This window comes from Galendromus occidentalis, unplaced genomic scaffold (genome assembly GCF_000255335.2).
Source record: "Galendromus occidentalis unplaced genomic scaffold, Mocc_1.1 scf7180000076951, whole genome shotgun sequence".
Classification (NCBI taxonomy): Eukaryota; Metazoa; Arthropoda; class Arachnida; order Mesostigmata; family Phytoseiidae; genus Galendromus; species Galendromus occidentalis.
Genome location: NW_003804940.1, coordinates 270,845 through 288,468, shown reverse-complemented (window position 1 = coordinate 288,468; position 17,624 = coordinate 270,845). Strand labels below are relative to the sequence as shown.

The following is a 17,624-nucleotide window of genomic DNA, read 5'->3' as shown; positions in this document are numbered from 1 at the left end:
ATAAATTTCATCATATTCTCTGCCGAGACTAGAAAAAGTCTGCTCGGGAAATGTCCGGATTATTCGTATGTTGGTGCTCCAGATCACAAGTGGCGCGGCGTATCCTTGGGGACTGCGGGGAATTTATCGCTTGCGCGGCTCCTTACTTCTGCCAGACTCCCCATCCGTGATGCTGATGTATAGGAACGGGTCGTCTGAGCCCCCGGGTCCCCCTCTCGCCCGTGCGAGAGAGCCGAGGACGCTCCGGCGAAGATGCACGGGGAAAGATAGCGGCTCAATTCCACGAAAAAACTTTCTTCCCCTGTATACCCTGACCTACGGGTTCAGGCAGAATCCCGCGGAGAGAAATGACTCCTCATATCCTCTGAATCTTACAACAACTTTCCATACGAAGATAGATACCTAGCTCTTGCCTCCCGATTCTGGTTCGAGAGAAAATATACGTATCACCACGGGAGAACTCGGTAAAAATTAGTTCGAAGTCCGAGCTTTACAACCGGCAGACTCCAGAGGTAGGTGCTCCGACTACAACTTTACGAGAGTGGCCTCAGGAGTATCTACAACTCTGTTGACCGTACCGAAGTTCAAAGGAGGAACGCTCTCTGCGGGGAGTGCGAAGGGAACTTCGTACCGGGCTCCCAAGATCTTGTCGGGGAGTCCAGTACATCCATTTCTCCAGTTCCGGATAGCTTCCAGCCAGGACCGTCGAGAAGTGGTTCGGCTAGTCCCCTCGAACAAAAAACAATACGGAGCCGATGCGGCAGGTTTTGCGGCCCCGATCGTCATGGGTGGAGATATCTGTAGCTGAGCTAGGATCGGATGAATCTTTTGTACCATAACATCGGAAGGGTCTCCGGAGGTTTTTGCGGGAGGAGCTTCCCCACGGGGCCGCTTAGTGACTTCTGCAGGATCAGAATCTGACGATGAGTCATTGTTGTCGCTCAACAGCGACTTGGCCGAACCGATTTGTGCTGCCCCCAATCTATCGGTGTTCGGGATATCAGATTCCGAACACCGGTGTTCGGGATATCAGTTTTCGGGATTTCGGTTTTCAACTGGAGCTTGCCCCTCGATTTTCCAATGACTCCAAAAGGTGGCCTTCGATTGAAGCATGCCCGTTCAATCGAGCATGACCTTCAATATGAGGAGATGCGGTCGAATCAGTATTCGATTCTACAGTGATCAGTAATATCTGAACCATAGTTTGAGTAGCGAGAGTAGCGAGTCGATCTTCTCTACAACACGGCGCTATGCCGATAAAATTCGTTGTAGGTGGTGGGTAGGCTGATGTTCTGTGTAGATGGAGCATAGATTATATAGATTCGAGAAAGGGTTAGCTCAGAGCCGTTCGGAGAGTGGAGAAGACAAAGCTATGGATCACTCCCATGCGAGCGAGCAAGCGAGTAGCTGTCCTCCCTGAACTATGGACTCGTTGACCGGGGACATCCGATATGCCTCCACCACAACATCTTCTCGATTCAATGAGAGCGGAATATATCAAATCCACGAGAATCGTGAGCGGAGAGACCTCATGCTGACCAGCACAGCGAAGCCTTTCTGACGATTTGCCGCCCTCCGTGAAAAGTGTTCTGAATTCGGCGTGGGAATCACGCCTGCGATATCTCCTGCACGATTTGACAAAGGACTCGCATCTAGATCCCGAGGCGTTGTGGGAAGGGTACAGGAAAAACATGACCACAGACAATTACAAATGAGTCCATGGTCCTCTGTCTCCTCGACGAATGCCTCAGGGATCTAGCAAACCCACCGCATCATGAAGAAGAGCATCTCAATTCGAAGGAAGTCTATCCAGGCAATGCCTCTCGAGATCCTCGGGACGTATATTTTTATCCTTTTACCGTAAATATCTCGCAGACTACCAGCCGATGAGCTGTACTCTGCTGAGAGTAATGAGTGTTATCGACTAGGGTTCATCCCGAACCGGGCCCTTTGAAGAGGAGAAGAGAATCGATTCTCTCGGAATCTGAGGCCTCCGGGGAGAAGCGGGCATAGCGCTGCGGATGCAAAACCGAATAGTCAAGGAGTCACTCGATTTCTTGGGGGAGGTCGATCATTTTCGAAGGGAAGCCGGAGCACCCTGAATTAGAGCTCTCCCGACCGTATCTATCCCGGCGAATACTGTCTCTGAGCGTTGAAGTTGGAGCCGTGCTCGCCGTTCGTTACGCGCGGCGTCGCTTCTCTAACGCTCTCCGAGTCCAACATGAGTCATGGAATCCTCTCCTGGAATTAGAGGCATCTCCGAGCTTGGTTCGGAGGCATCATCCGGATCGCCACCCATGAACTTTATGTGCGCTCAGGATAAGACCGTGGGTCGGTGATCCTTCAACAATCGCGACATAGACTCCGCATCGAGTGCCAGATCCTGGTCAAACGCGCGCGTACGTGAGGATTCGCTCGATTCGACGTAGAGTGGAGCATTCTCCTCACCGTCGCATGGGATGGGACGGTAATTGGTAAGAGGAAGACCTATATAGGAAGAGAAATCGATGAAGTATCATCCAGAGCGATTAATATCGATTTCCTCCAATTTATCCATGACAACTGACAACCGAACATTTCAGACTTCGAAGATCACGTCTGTAGGCTCGACGTATATACATATGAAAAACGTCGACACTTGAGTCTCCCCGGAGCAGAGCGATATAGCGCGTTCTGGAACAGCGCTATCCCGATTCCGCTGAGCGGCGGAGCAGAGAAGATTTCGAACTTTGGCGCCAAAAGTTTCCGGAGGCGCATAAACACTAGTAGCGTGTTCCTGCTTCAGACAGAGGGGAAACACAAAAAAAGTAGTAATTCGCGGGTTCACGAACGAGACTCTCAGTCGAGTTCATCGTGGAGGATGGAGAAATGGGTGAGTTTTCGAGAAGGCCGGTGTAGGCGGCTGTCATCGCGGTATGGAGGAGCTATTCCTGAAGAAGCGAGGTTTCCGCTCGGCTCTTTCTGCTAGTCAAGCTCAGGGACTTGAAGTTCGATCGACTGGACAATTTCCCTGAGCCGATGGAATGTCAGAAGGTTCTGTCCGGGCATAGGGAGCTCGGCAGAGGGGAAAACCCCCGAGATGTTCGTGACGGGTATCGGAACAATGCCGAGACCTTGAAACAGAACTTGAGGAATCCGACAATGTTGGACGTTCGTACGGAACAGCTTGTCTTATATGGAGGGAAGTATCAGAGCCCCCCGCCCCGGGATCTCTCCTTTCAGATCAAGTCTCTCGCGGAAGTGTGCTGTAGCTTTCGAGTCATCCAGTGCGCATCTAGCGCTGAAAATTCAGAGAGGAGAGGGGCCGCCCCAGAAGATTCATTCTCCCAAAGATAATTAGCACAAGTGCCTCAACTTCTGGGTGTGCAGCGCTCTGCGATGGACACTGTGGCTGGCTCTAGGCTCATACTGTTGGACGGACACAACGGATATTTTCAGTGTGCCGTCCACTCCCCGTTGAAGAGTTCTGAACAGAGTTGAGCGGTGAACGACGTAGTTTTCCCGAGGTCGGCAAGTTTCGTGATGCGATAATCGTGATGTACTTCAACTCACTGCGGGAGCCTTTGGTGAGAGCACGGCGGGATGGACGGGATCGCGTATTATGTGATGTTCGAATCAATCCCATAGAAGGAAAATGTTGGATGATGTGCCTCCGGGTGCAGTGGGTGAGAATTCCGGAGTCGCTGTGTGGAGCTGCGTACCTGCGAGCTGCAGCGGAGCGCCTGGATAATCAAAGAAAATTCGCGCGTGGAGAGTTCCAAGGGAAAGACTCGCTCACGCTCTGTTTCGCGGACTTTTCGCGCGATCCCAAAGTGGGGGGAGGGGGAAATGTCTCAGTAGCCATCTTCTCGGAGTCAAAGCAGATTATATCTGCTTAAGTGGGCTTCATTGAGCGAGGCGTGAAACGGCGCTGGTGGTCCTGTCCAGCTCATTGCATTGAATTCCGGCAATGGCTATCTTTCGCGGAGATGTATAGGGCCTTGTTCCGTATCGTGTACCAGCGATAATGTAGCTGATTGAGCTATGAGCGGAGATCACGAGGCTCACGGCGAGACATCGAGCCTCGTATTTTGTGCTCATCGGCTTGGAAAATGTTCCTTCATTCCTGGGAATGAAGGAACCGTAGCTGTTCTCGTAGTGTTCGTCCCTTGGTTCACTTAGGAATTTCGGCATTTATCAGAAATCAACATGATGCGGGCCTTGAATGTTGGATGCAAGGACAGGAGTCCTTGAAGCGCTCGAGACCGACTCGCGGTTCAGGCGGGACATTCGTTTTTGTCCCCGATTCGATCGCCACCCGGCCTGCCTCACGAACGATGCCTTCTCGGGGTCTTCGATCATAGGATGAGTATTGGCAGTATTGACTTGGAAGCGAGGAATTCTCGGCGGTGAGCTGCCTGTGTATACCGACGGCAGCTTTCCATCAGCGCTTCCGAAACGGGTCGAGCAGGGAGAGGGCGCTGCGAAGTTACAAAGCCCTTTCGGATTGAGGCTTCACGCCTATGTCCAGTGTTTGCGAGGATACGTTGACGAATCTATCGAAGAGCGGGAAAACTCCGAGTCATTCGTCCGTTCTGCGTCTTCTGCACGATTGGTAGTCTGAAATGTTGACATAACGTTTCATCGTATGATGAGACAAAACTCGATGTGAATCATAATCTAGGATGAGCTTGCCCACCTCCACCAACATTTCACGTCTGGGGTCGGGTGGGATCCTGCGCATACAACGTCTTCAATTCCTGTGCATACCACGACTTCTTCACTCGCAGTAAACAAGGAAGCGCTCGAAGCTACATCTGAAGCTGGATCACTGGTGCGAAGGTGACTCTACGAGCGGGAATTGTTCGCAACCGATCCACTCTGAGGCTCGATTCTAATCCAAGGGTTGTTCTTGGCTTCGGCTCCGCTCAAGATTATGGCTTGGCACCCGGCTCTTCTGCGCCGACGTGAGCTCGCGGGTTAACTCTGCCGGAGTCTCTCTTGGATCTTTCCAGACTTTTCAGCTCTAGACCTGGACCTTCGACATGCTACTTTCCCGCAGCGGGAGTTATCGTGTACAGTGAAATCTAGTTCTGGCGGACCCGCGATGTACCAAATTGCGCCGCGACCTCAGGGCAGCGGCATTGTGCGAATGTCTGAATCGTTGATTTCCGCGATGGATGAAAGGGGCCTTTCGAATAGAGTCGGATACCGAACCAATCCAGTCTTCATTGAGCACGGTTGTGGGATCGCTTCGTTTAAAGGAATTCAGATACCTTCGGGCGATCCGCATATCATCCGACTTGTTGCGTTCTCGGAAGAACGATTCACCATTGAAGAACGAAAAATCTCCGACATTTGCTTGATTCTGGATTTGACAGAGCTCTGACTGACGCTGATGATGCTGATGATCGACTCTCACACAGCTACAGTTAGAGCATCCAGACTGATCCATCTTCTCCCTTCCCTGCTTTTTGAAAATGTGAGAATGAATGTACATCTGGGTCACGGATGCTCTCAAGAGAGGCCCATATGGTATGAATCGGTCGTATCATGGGCGGACCGTCCCACGGGGTGTCGTAAGCATATCAGGAGGAACGAGACACAGACTCAGTCTGTTTGGAGTTTAGCAGAGCGCTTTGCCCGATATTACGTCTTCGTCACACATCCTTGTCCTGAGAATACGGAATCGATTTTCGTGCCAAATACTCGGCTTGTTCGGTTTCGGTGATGTCTCGCGTTCTCCTTCCGCCACGGCTGTAAAGCACTCGAGAAGGATCGGGCGTGTTTTCGTCTCCGTGTGAAGAGCTGCGACTCTCCGACCGAGCAGTGAGCTCACTCGATTCTGTGCGCTTCCGCCGAGCGCATCAAGGTATCGACTGAGTGCGTCGAGAAATGCAGAGCGGGGGACCCGCTGAGACGTGAACGAGTAAGAACAAGAGATAGCATGGAAGGGAGAGAATGGCGGCGAAGCCTGAAGTATGCAGCAAGGGAGAAGGTACATGCATATATGGCCTTTATCGATGTGGCCACAATCTATATGAGGAGACGGCAGGGGCAGAGGGAAGCACCTTTTCGATGCCCACTGTACACTTAGTACCTACTCATTAAACCATCGAATAGAAAAAGTCAGAACACGTATGGTCGTCGGAGGGTGGCGGGAGACGAGTCGCGGGAGATCCGATCGTAGAACCTACTTCCGTCGATAAAGTTACTTTTTCGCAGTCTCACTCACAAACTATCACCACATCTAGTGGTCTCATTCGTCATGGCGAGGCCCGCCAGGCCAGCTAGTGAAGTATAAAACTCTGCGTATTCCCTCCAGTGCCAAGCAGAAAACGACGAAGACTCGAGCTCGTCGCTCGTCTACTCAGCACCAACGCTGGGAACGATCGCGATCATTTGAACTTAAGTCGTGTGTTCATGTTTCAGAAATCGCGGTTACAGAAAGGTGATGTGGTTCTAGAGGATCCGCGTTTCTCTCGGCGGCGGAACGAGCCCGGAGAAGCTCCTTGCAACAGGGTCGAGCCCGGGGAAGCTCCTTGCAACAGGGTCGAGCCTCTTCAAGCCCAGGTTCCGAGCGCTCCTTCAGGAAATCCTGTTACGCCGAAAAGCGCGAACAAGCGTTCCAATTCTCTGGACCACATCAGCAAGCGGATTAAATCGGAGCTCCTGGAGCAGCCTGAACCGGATAATCCGGCTCCGGAGCCTAGCGCCCCATCGATTCCGAACATCAAGCAAGAGCCTCCGAGTCAAGCTAGTACGTCTACGCAAGCCAGGAAGTGGATCCTTCAAAAGTTTATCGATGGCGTCATATCCGGTGACCCGATCAATATATCCGATCTTGGATTCCCTGTACCTATCGGGCGGAATGCCATGAAAGTGAAGATATTCCTTGATGGTCCCAAACAAAAGGTAAGTCGCTCAAGCGCGCGACATACGGACATGAAAGAACATTCTGATCAATCGATTTTGAACCTGTCGCAGTAAGTGATCCGGGTTTCGTTTCTAGCATGTGAGTAGATATCATGCGGAGCTGCACGAGGACGGTGACGGACTTCTGATCCGATGTTTTTCAAGCAATGGAATCCTCATCAATCAGTCCGAATTCCTCGCTAAGGATGAAGCGAAGCCCCTCAAGGCCTCGGATCTGTTCTCCATCGGCGATAACGCAGAGAGCCAGGGAATGCAGGTCATAATGTTCGCTGTCCGCTGTGAGGTGGCGGCACCGGAAATCCCCGAAACCAAACCGATACTACCGCTCCGGATACCCGAAGTTGCGACAGACAGCGACGGAATCGACCAGAAAACCCCGCTGGGGAGCTCTAATGCCTGTCCGATTCTCATCATTGATGACGACGACGATGTCACTCATGATTACGAAGGATCGGCCTCGGTCAGAGAAGAAAACAACGAAGGCCTGTCCGCGATGCTCATGAAGTTCAAGGATGAACCTCTAGAGGAGGTTGACCAAGGGGTCGCTGAATCGGCGACCACGCCTCCAAGCTCGGACTCTCCCGTGGCTCCGACGGTCGGCGAAGCCGTGACTCCTGCCCGTGCGCCGACCGCTGAGCGGAGTCCTCGGACAGAAACCGCGTCTGCTGACCAGACCTTGGCCCTGGTTCCGACAGCTGCGTGTCGGAACCCCTCAGAGACCAGTACCGAGTTTCGATCGCCTCTATTCAATTCGCCTCCGCCGCCAAGATTGAGGGAATGTCCGAATTTCGCGCCGACCTTCAACGCGTATAGAAGCTGTATGTTGAAGCTCGACTTCAATAGACCCGATGGTGATCCGAAACAAAAAAGCGAGAAGATATTCATCGACTTCGTGCGCGACTATGCCTCGTCCCGAGCTCTTCGAGATGTCACTCGCGTCTTGTTCAGTTTCTTCTGCTTGGAAGCGGCCAGTCGCATCAAATCGTTCTGGCGAAAAACTTCGCAGAGCCATCCGAGGAAGGCAGCGATCATAGCTCAGGCTAGTATGTCCGCAGACGTACTACGTGTCACAGTCGTGTTGGCCAGCGAAGGCCGAGGAGTATTCTCGGACTGTACGGCACTGAGACTCTCTGCGAACCTCATACGCCTCGGAGGTCAAGGGCATAAGAAACGAGTGTTTCTGGGGATGGTTCACAAACAGGAAACCGTTGATCGCCGCCGCCGGAGCGGAGGAATCCAGCTTCCGGCGATTCTCTCGGGAGACGATCGCTCGATTGACGTCGTTGATATTCTCGAGATCGACGTTGATAAATCGGCCTTCAATGGGTGAGTAACTAGACTTCGGAGTCCGCGCTACTACTGCAACTCCGGTGAGCTCTGCGGATATTTTCGTGGAATTCTCTCCTTATCCTCTGGGCTCTGCCAGTCGGGGGTCCGATTCTCGGGATACGGATACTAACGATCGTATAACCTTGAATTTCAGCTTGAAGCTAGACACCGACGCCTTGATCGAGCTAACGAGGGTATGCGAAGTCCGCGAGCTCAAAAAAATTCTGTGTCTACGGCAAATTCCCGACTCTTTCTGCCATTTTCTGCGAGGTCCGAAAGCTTTCAACATCTGGAGCCCGACCGATGTCACAACTTCGCCGAAATCCACCGAGCAAGTTTTACGAGTTACCTGTTGCTCGATGCTCACATCGGAGCAGACCTCGGTGGTGTGCGCGGCGTTATCTCTTCTAACAGCTCCTGTTACCTCGGTTTCGATGATGTTAGTAGACGGGGCGGCCGGGACCGGGAAAAGTGCGGTGCTCATGGAAACAGCCTTCGAATGTGTTATCGCGAAGCCGACACAGACTGTCCTGATTTTCTGTAAATGGGCCTCTGCGGCAGACTCGATGACGTACCAGATGATGGGTGAGCCTGAATTTCTGGATTCGCTCGTCTAAACTTTGAATTGCATCCTGGGTCAAGCGATCATGGGCTGGCTATACAGAGCTTCCTCCGCCGGATACGCTCATAGCCCACAGTCAACGAGGAGGGACGAAAGTCTAACTCTCACTTTTCGCACCCCTAGGTTTCACCGGACATAAAACTCTGAGGCTCGACAATGGCGAATCGGTCAGCATTTGCCGAGTGGCCGGTTCTCATAATCAGGTGGATCGTATCCAGCGCGTCTGTCTTCCCTCACTCCTCGAAGAAAAACGGACGTCTACTCTCACGCAGGAAATCGAGAGGAAGAATAAAGCTATTCAGGAGCAGAAGAAACGAATCGCTGATCTGCAGATGAGTTTAGAAGATCAGCTGGACAAATTACCGAATTTTGTGAAGACACGGTATGAATCAGCGTCGTTGAGTGAAGCACGCAGCTATCCGACAAGAAAGACCCCCTCAAAGAATCAGCACGATAGATATTCCACAATGATTCTGGTACGCAGGAAACTCAACGAGATCGCACAGCAGAAACTCGCCTTAGAGAATGACGAGAAAGAGCGCGCGATTCTCCTGGAACGATTGAAGCAGCCTGCCGTCCGCCACCAGAGCTCCCCGGGAGCGACGGCAGTACTGGAGAGCGCGAACATTCTGATCTGTTCGTCAGCGGATATTGAAACGATGATCATCGGTCAGGCATTCAGTGAGTATCGCATAGCTGAACATAAGTTCGAAAGGAGTGAAACAGCTCGCCCGCTCCCATGAGAGCTGGCTGAGTCCTCGGAATGTCAGCACTAAGTATCTCCTTTCTAGAATCGACCGGATTGGCGAAGATTTCCATGGTTTTGATCGACCAAGCCCAGCAGCTTTTACTGACTGATCTCCTTCCAATCATGCAACTAAACTGTCAACGGCTGGTCATGTTCGGCGACTGCAATCAGAGCACCTACCTCAAACACGTTATTCGCCATCGGGTTCTCAAGGAGAACAACCCCTACATTCCGACGGAATTCGTTAAGTGCTGCGCAAAGTTCTCGAATAAACGCTTCCGTTTAACGAAGAACTTCCGCTTGCGTCCCCCGCTCAGCGACATAGTCGACAAAATGTTCATCAAAAACTCACAATGTAGGTTGCCGCAACTTATTGAATTGCCGAAACTCAGCTTATCTGTCCTCCCGAAGGAAGGCTCCACCTGATATACGCTCGCTAGGCCAAAATATCAATTTTTCCAATCCGCCTCCCGTCGGTCCGTCTCGACTGTTCTCGCGAGTCTCTCTTGCGAGTTCGGCACTCAATGACCGTTTTTCTTCCCCAGCCCCATCGGTGCAGAACTTCAGCGGCATTTTTTCGTCGGATCCCGAGCTGTCCTCGATCACGGTTTTCGACATCGATGACGAAACCAAAGAAGAACATATTGTGTTGCGTATCTTCCAGGCTTGCGCGATGTTGCTCAAGAGGGTACATATCATCCAGCTTGGTCCCGCGTCGAGGTATCACGCAGTCTCGAAAAAATGTCAAAAGGAAAGTGGAATCTCGATCAAAGCCTGCATACCAGAAAACCTCGACGCTGAGGAAGTCGCTCTACTCGTCCTGCCGGTCTTCGACCCCAACTTACTCAAGGATATCAACCTCGATCCGGCGAGATTGAATTCAATTATCACTCGAGCGAAGAGGTCGACGATCGTCGTCGGGAATTTCAATAATATGAAAGAACGATGCGCTATTCTGGATGAGCTGGCTGAGCAGTCGAAACTCGTGGGTAGATTCTTCCACCACAGCGCTCGCTCGTTCATGCAAATCAATGTAGCCGAGATTCTGATGCATCTCCGACCGTGAACACTGCCCCATCACATAAAACTTGCTGTAGAATCGTGAATATATATTTTGTTATAAGTTAAAGAACTGACTACCACGTCCCCAACGCACTTGAAAGTTGTACATATACGGTACGCTTCATACTGAAGCGTCGAGGAGTCCACATCGTTTTCCCTGTAAAGTTAGATCGCCGACGAATCGACCGCGCTCGAGCGGATTATTGAATCTCGGCTATTGTCTTGGATCCTGGACGAAAACGAAGGACTCGATGCTGCTCACTAAGGTCTCTCGATTCGTTGGAAAGATTTAATCTCTGGTCGAGGGCTCGGCTCGATCGTTACGGAGCTCAGCCTGTGATGCGAGGCTAAGAACTGAAGAGAAAGCACAAGACGAGTTTGCCCCAATAAACACTGTCCCAGAAAGCTTCGCTATCGTATTTCTTCCCGAAGAGAAGTTCCCGCTTGCCGGACCACGATCCACGACTCCCTGGACCGTCGAGCCTTGTTTCTTCCTCATTCCTCCCCGGGAGTTCGTTTTCTTCAGCATCTCAAGGGAACGACACCCGTGCGGACCTGTATAGCTATCTCTCCAAAGGTTGAACTCCAGGGAAATACGGACGAATACGTCCGTGAGAATAATATGGAAGACATCCAGAGATCCGGGATGATTCTGGAGACAGGTTCTCGGAAGTCGATGATTACCACGAGCAGACCTCCGGCTTGATGCTGCCCATTCCCGAGCTTTGCCACCGACAGCGGATTCCGATCTCCGGGAGAGAGCTCATATTCCAACAACGCGAATATCCCAAGCAAAATTCACCCTCCAAGTCGCCCTGTTGTCAGTTTGAACGCTGATTTGCGCGCGGAGGCCGGTTAAGGATCCGAGGGGTCGCGAATAGTGAACCCCGAGGGGAGGAAGGGGCTGCAGAAACGGATTGAAGATGCGTTCGGTCGCCATGATATATCAATCCGTAACTCGCTCCGGCCGGGCTTGACTTTGGATCGGGAGCTTACGAGACTGACGGTGATCCGGCCGACCTCGGAGAGAACATCGAATATTATATAAGGAGCGGAACGAATTTCGCTTCATCCTCCGAATCGACCTTGGCTCGTTCCCTGGTGAGGATGATTCCGAGAGGATGCGATATGTCATTGTGTTCATTTATTCCATTTGAATCGCTGATATGATCGAAATTCACTAAAGAGCCGCTCATAGATAGTCATCATGCGCTTCGTCGGAACCCAGAATCCAGCGCGCTATCATCGGCTATTACCTCCTAAAGAATGATCTACGAAGCTTCCTAATGTTGAGCTCCTCAAGTGTCGAGGTTGAGTACCTAGTCGTTCGCTCAGCTCATCCGAGTCGTTTCCAGTGCCTAACCCGGATGACTGCCCGAATCTTTCCTTTTAGCGTAGAACTACGCTTTAGACACCGGTAGGTCGACAAGATGGGGTGCGAATCGTGGAAAATGGTCACAAACTTGGTCGTAGAAATCCTCTAGAATCTAGAACAAAGCATCTCTAGAGGAAAATTGTCATGGTCATATATGAAGGGCTGCTCATGAGGCATCGTCAGAAGGTCATACCGAACTTGAAAATCCTTTCTTCAGGTTGATATAGGCCATATTATAGGCTCGGGTCCCAAATACTCGAGAACCACGCATGCTAGCACAAATATCATGATGGCAAGAAATGTTCAGCTTCAGCAGTTACGACTTACGACTGGCTAGACGATAGCGGCTCGATTCCGTCAATTACTTACGAAAAAGGAGGCATTATCCCTCTTCGAAATCCAATCGTGCCTTCATAGTAGAGCCCAGTTACCGTGTCACGGTATCACGGAAAATAATTTCCGTGACCGTGTCCCGGTAATTCACGGAAAATAAAAATTGCAAGGTGTAATTCATGTGAAAGTTCAGCGCTCGGTATGGAAGTAAATAGTGCAGCTGAGATGTAAAACGATGATACTCGTCCAAGCACCTGCATGGATGATAAGTGAACAAAGTGAAAACCGCACCACAATTTCAGAAGACGGATAATTTCATTCAATCACAGTCGTAGTTTGCGACTGCCACATGGAATATACATGGAATCAATTATGAGGAAATCAGAACGGACATATTGCACTGACATCGTAACATGATATCACAAAGCTATGGTGACAATAACCAGTCGATGTCACAAAGCACATCATGCCCAACATGGATGGCACATGATACATGATGCTTATTATGAGCGAGTGCTTGCCTGATCTCCTCTCGGGAGCCAGGACTTACTCTTCGTGATATAACCTTTCAGGAATATATAATTACCGAATCGCTCATCATTTTGAGATTCTTGATTATAACGCCTAGCAGAGCGTGCCTTGCTGAAGATGAGCTCTGCCGGCACACTCGTCGGCTGCAGGGTGTCGAGAGTAGCTACCAGAAGTTCTGGTAGGCTCTTGACACCCTGTCTTTGGATCGTTTCCTGAGAGGGCGGCGTGCAGTCCATCTCGTCTTCATCCCTGTTTAGATAGACTTCGTAGAAGTCTTTGGGACCTTCACTTCGCGCGTCATGCTCAGCATCCTCTTCTACTGCCGACTCCGACTGGAACATCACAACACGTGGATATCACTCGTGTTGGTAAACAAGATGATGTAAACAAGCAGGCGAGCAGCGGGAAAATTTGATTTTTCATGCAACTTCACGGGTTGCAATGTATCTATCATCGCTTTTAACATTTCAATCACACATCAGTGGGATTAGCTAGGCACTGCAGGGGTCTCTGCGATTTACCGAGACCTTAATAGAAGAATAGAATAGAATTGATAGATGAATGCCCGATGTAAACAATGAAGCAATGAAGAATAGAATTGATAGATGAATGCCGGCATGTAAACAATCGAGCGAATGGCGCGATATATGAAATATTTCGGACCTATTTGCGCTTTATTTTGTCGACTATTAGAGTATATAGGGCTGACAAGGGTATCTCGATTTTCCGTGATACCGTGACACGGGAACTGTGATCTGTGATCTACTTCATAGACACAATTGGCTCCCTTAGGAACGTTTGAGCGATGTATCTCCATCCTCTGATGGGGAGAACCATGATTGCACGCATGGAAGCATGATTTTCATTGTGGTCAAGCGTGAAAGGATATCCGCGATGGCTCGTAATGGCGTCCCTTATTCATCCGAAGTTATCTCATCATTTTATGGTAAAAAACGATGTTTACTGTGAGCAGATCCAGCAGTCAACGAGCGTCTTAGTATGATAATTTTTTCGCTCGAAGATGTCACTACCTTAAGCGTACCAATTGCCTTGAACGAAGTATCCTAATTATAAAATCGGAGTGAGGAACCAGTGCAGTAGAGCTGATGTCGATGATTTGGAAACCCTACTCCATCTATGAGAGATGAGAGAGCAGAGCAGTCAGAGAAAGTCTCCTAATCTTATCCCGGGATTACGTCCCGTCGACTGGAGTTATGATGGCAGTGGTGAACCCTACCCTACAATACATTCCATATGTAATTCAGTCTACGTACTCCAGTTCCGCCAACCTTCTGGTTGCTACGTTTTGTGGAACAAATGTTCGGACCCGTGAGGCATTTGGAGGAAGCCGATTGAGAAAGAGCGTAGTTCTACGCCCATTACCCGACTGAGTTAGAGACTCAGTCAGTAGCCTGCGCTTTTTTCTTGAGAGCCCAGAGCTGCTCCAGCTTTGTCTCCTGAGACGCCTATGAGACTCTATGATTTGGTCCTCATTGTCATCATATTCGAGTTTGATTGAATCGTCCGAGGCTTCGTCGTCGTGATGACCAATATCGGCTCTGTTGGGCTGGAGAAAATTAGGATTGGAGAGGAGAAGATGAATCAGATAAATGAGAAATCTTGTCTTTGGAACATTTTTCTTCGCCTTGGAAGAGCTGGGAGCTCCTCCTTTGCGCTTTCATTGGGCAACAAGTGGACAGTGTTCAGAGATTTTCATCTTCGGGACCACACAAGAGACTGGGTCCCGGCTCCGTTGGTCCGTCTAGATCGAGAGGATAGGCAACTTTTAGGTGAACTCTCCCCACAGAATCGCGCGACATTCCAATCATACCATGAATGAGGAGTCCATCACCGTGGAAATACTCGAGCTGTTTGTTCACTGCGAAGTTCCGGCTCAAGGGAATCTCCAACGAGGGCAGATGATCGAAGACGGAGCGTCGGAGAAGCGTAGGTACATCGTTTAATCGTCTCATCCAGCAAGTCAGCGAGGTCCGCCGCATGATAAGTCCATGAAATCCGAGCAGGCGGGCCGGGAGGCACTAACCCCCGGGTCGCCGAAGCACTCCGAGAAGTATCGATCGGTAAGGCAGTCGCACATGATGAGCTAAGCTTACCTTCCCGCAGATATCTCACATTCTGATGCTCCAACCGATGGGAGACAAGACTCTTGAGCAGATTACAGCCAATCCTCAGTGGGCAGACGCGCCCCGTCTCACGAACGATTCAATCACACATCAACATAATTGGACTCACGAGCCTGGCAATTCACTGATACGCATGATGCGGCTCCCGAACGGTTTCTAGGTGCATTGGATATGACTGTTTTCGAGAGAAGTCGATGGTCACCGGATGCGTTGTGCGATAGTACGCGATTCGTGCATACAAGACTGCATCGCTAAAAAGCAGTGCTTCCATCAGTATGGGTTCATAAGAGGAACTCTGTTACGACGCACGAAGTGTTCTACAGTTTTATCAATGATCATAGGCTATCTCCTCTGAATCCTGAGAAATCCTCCCGGACATCTACATATTATAGCTGCCTTCTGTCAAGCTGACAGGGATTCATAGTGAAGAGACTCTGAGTGAAGATTGGAGCAATTTCTATTCAATGACGGTTCTGCATCGAAAAATTGGTCGTTTCCTGCGCGGAACAGTGCGCATTGCGTTTCTCGGTTTCCGGACAAAACCACCGCCGAGTGGTCTCAATGAGTCGCCGACAGGACCTGATTCTATTTCGTATTGTCGTTCATGGTGTTCCCAATTGGGATGACTCGAATACAAGACTACAGCCACCGATTAGGAGGAATGCGCTCTTCCTCACATCACTCGAAACCTCAGGGAGGTGTTATGCAGGTCTGAGAGTGAACTTGCTCTCAAATTAAATTATGCCCCAGGCGCTGCGGATTATCGCTTGCTAAGATAACGACGAAAAAATCATGCCTCCGGACCTTTCCAACGATGGTCGACTTCGACGGGCTTTCGCGCGACGGAGCACGCGAATGTATGGTTTCTCTCCACTATGAACAGTATGAGGTTTAAAATCGAGAAGCACGCGGCCACGAACTTCTTCGGGCACAGCTGACAAGTATCAGAGATCGCTGTCTCAAGACGCATGTTGTTTTCCATGAATTATTTCCCCACCACAATGCCCTGGAAATGAGCTTTCGCGCCGGATTCCCTCAAGGAATCGAGACCTATATGCAAGAAGTTGCTTCTGACGTCGAATCTCGTCACTCAACCACAGGTTTTCCATCGGGAGTCTCAATTCCTTTTCCCCCTTCCATACATCTTCGGAGAGACCAAGCTTCCGTTCGTTGGTACGCCACTGAGCAGGAAGAATTCCAAACATCGGAGATCACCAGCGGCGCGGGGCAGAAGAAGAGATCTTCCAGGGCGGACTAATACTTCAATTCGAGGACATCGTCACCTCCATGAACAAAATAAATACGCGATCCTCCTGCCATAATTTTATCCTTGAACTCTTTAAGGAGGGCCGGTGGGAAACCGCCGCCGATCAAGACTGTCTGCTGCCTCTTCTCAAACTGCTCATTGACGAATTTCCTTATGCTCTTCCTCAGAGCCTTCTTATTCTCGTCGATTTTCTTGAGGCAGTGGGCCGCATATTCTTCGAACTCTTCTCTGTCGGAGTCGTAGTCTACGTCTTTGTTGAGCAGCGCCTGATGTCTCTCGATCTCCCGCATTTTTCTCTCGTACGTTCCGTTCTGCAAGTCGCTATGATGGGCCGCGCGGATGTAGCGAGTCGCTGAGCTCACGTAGCCCAGCGAGAAATAAGCACAACCGCAGATGTAATTAACGTATGCGTCGAATCTATCAACTTCGAGCGCCTCTTTTGACAGAGAAACAGCCAGCGGGTAGTGCCCCAGTTCGTAGGCGCATTCTGCTGTCTTCACCGTAATGGCGTGAACGAAGCTCTGACGAGCTCTCTCTTCAGCTGGTGATTTCTCTGCGTCGATCTGCACCTTACGGGCAGACCACAGACTTCTTTTCAAAATCCGAAGAGCCTGTAGCTTCTTGCCATTCTCTATGAGAGCTTCCGCAGCGTTGAGATCCTCTCGGATCAGAGCCATGCTATCAAAAGGAGTTCTGTCTTTGAACCGCAGTTTCGTCGACTCGGGCTTATCGTTCCAGGACCGCAGGAAAACTTCGAAAACAAGATTGGAGTCCTTGGCTATTTTCACGCCAGGCTCCAAGGACAATGCACTCGATCCGAAGGCCAGAGCCGAGTCCATCCAGATCAGAGCCCTCTCACCTTTCCGCATCGATGAGAGAGCGATTTTCAATCCCGTCGGCAGAACTTGCTCCAGTTGTTTCACGAAGGGTTCCTGCGAGTATTCGATAATGCTCTGACCCCTCACGATCAGGCGGAGTTCGACTTGCACTTCACTATTCTCAGGCACGTCCTCGCCAGCTCCCGGAGCGAGTTGCAGTTTGTAGAGAAGTTTTGGGAGTAAGGCTTCACCCTTTCCCTTAAGTGTCTCGATGCTTATCTGGAAAGCGAATCACGTCGAATGAAAATGTTACGAGCGCACCATATCCCGGGTCTCAATTATCCATGCCCGGACGATTCCGCACGGGAGTCTCGGTATACCACGGACAGACGTATCCGATAGGCGCCCGGCGAAGGAAATCATTGAACTGAGGAAGGGCTTGTCAAAGCAGTAGAGACGCACTTTGTCCAACTTAGCCAT

At 50.5% G+C, this 17,624-nt stretch overlaps 1 protein-coding gene across 1 annotated transcript; it reads right to left on the bottom strand.

Annotated features, from left to right (window-relative positions):
• Positions 1-16,313: 16,313 nt before the first annotated feature.
• On the bottom strand, positions 16,314-17,624 carry LOC108863793 (peptidyl-prolyl cis-trans isomerase FKBP65-like). Its single transcript, XM_018638386.1, has 2 exons — positions 17,607-17,624; positions 16,314-17,423 (listed from the first exon to the last, which is right to left on the bottom strand). The coding sequence occupies exons 1-2, from the start codon at positions 17,622-17,624 to the stop codon at positions 16,314-16,316; spliced, it is 1,128 nt and encodes a 375-aa protein (XP_018493902.1).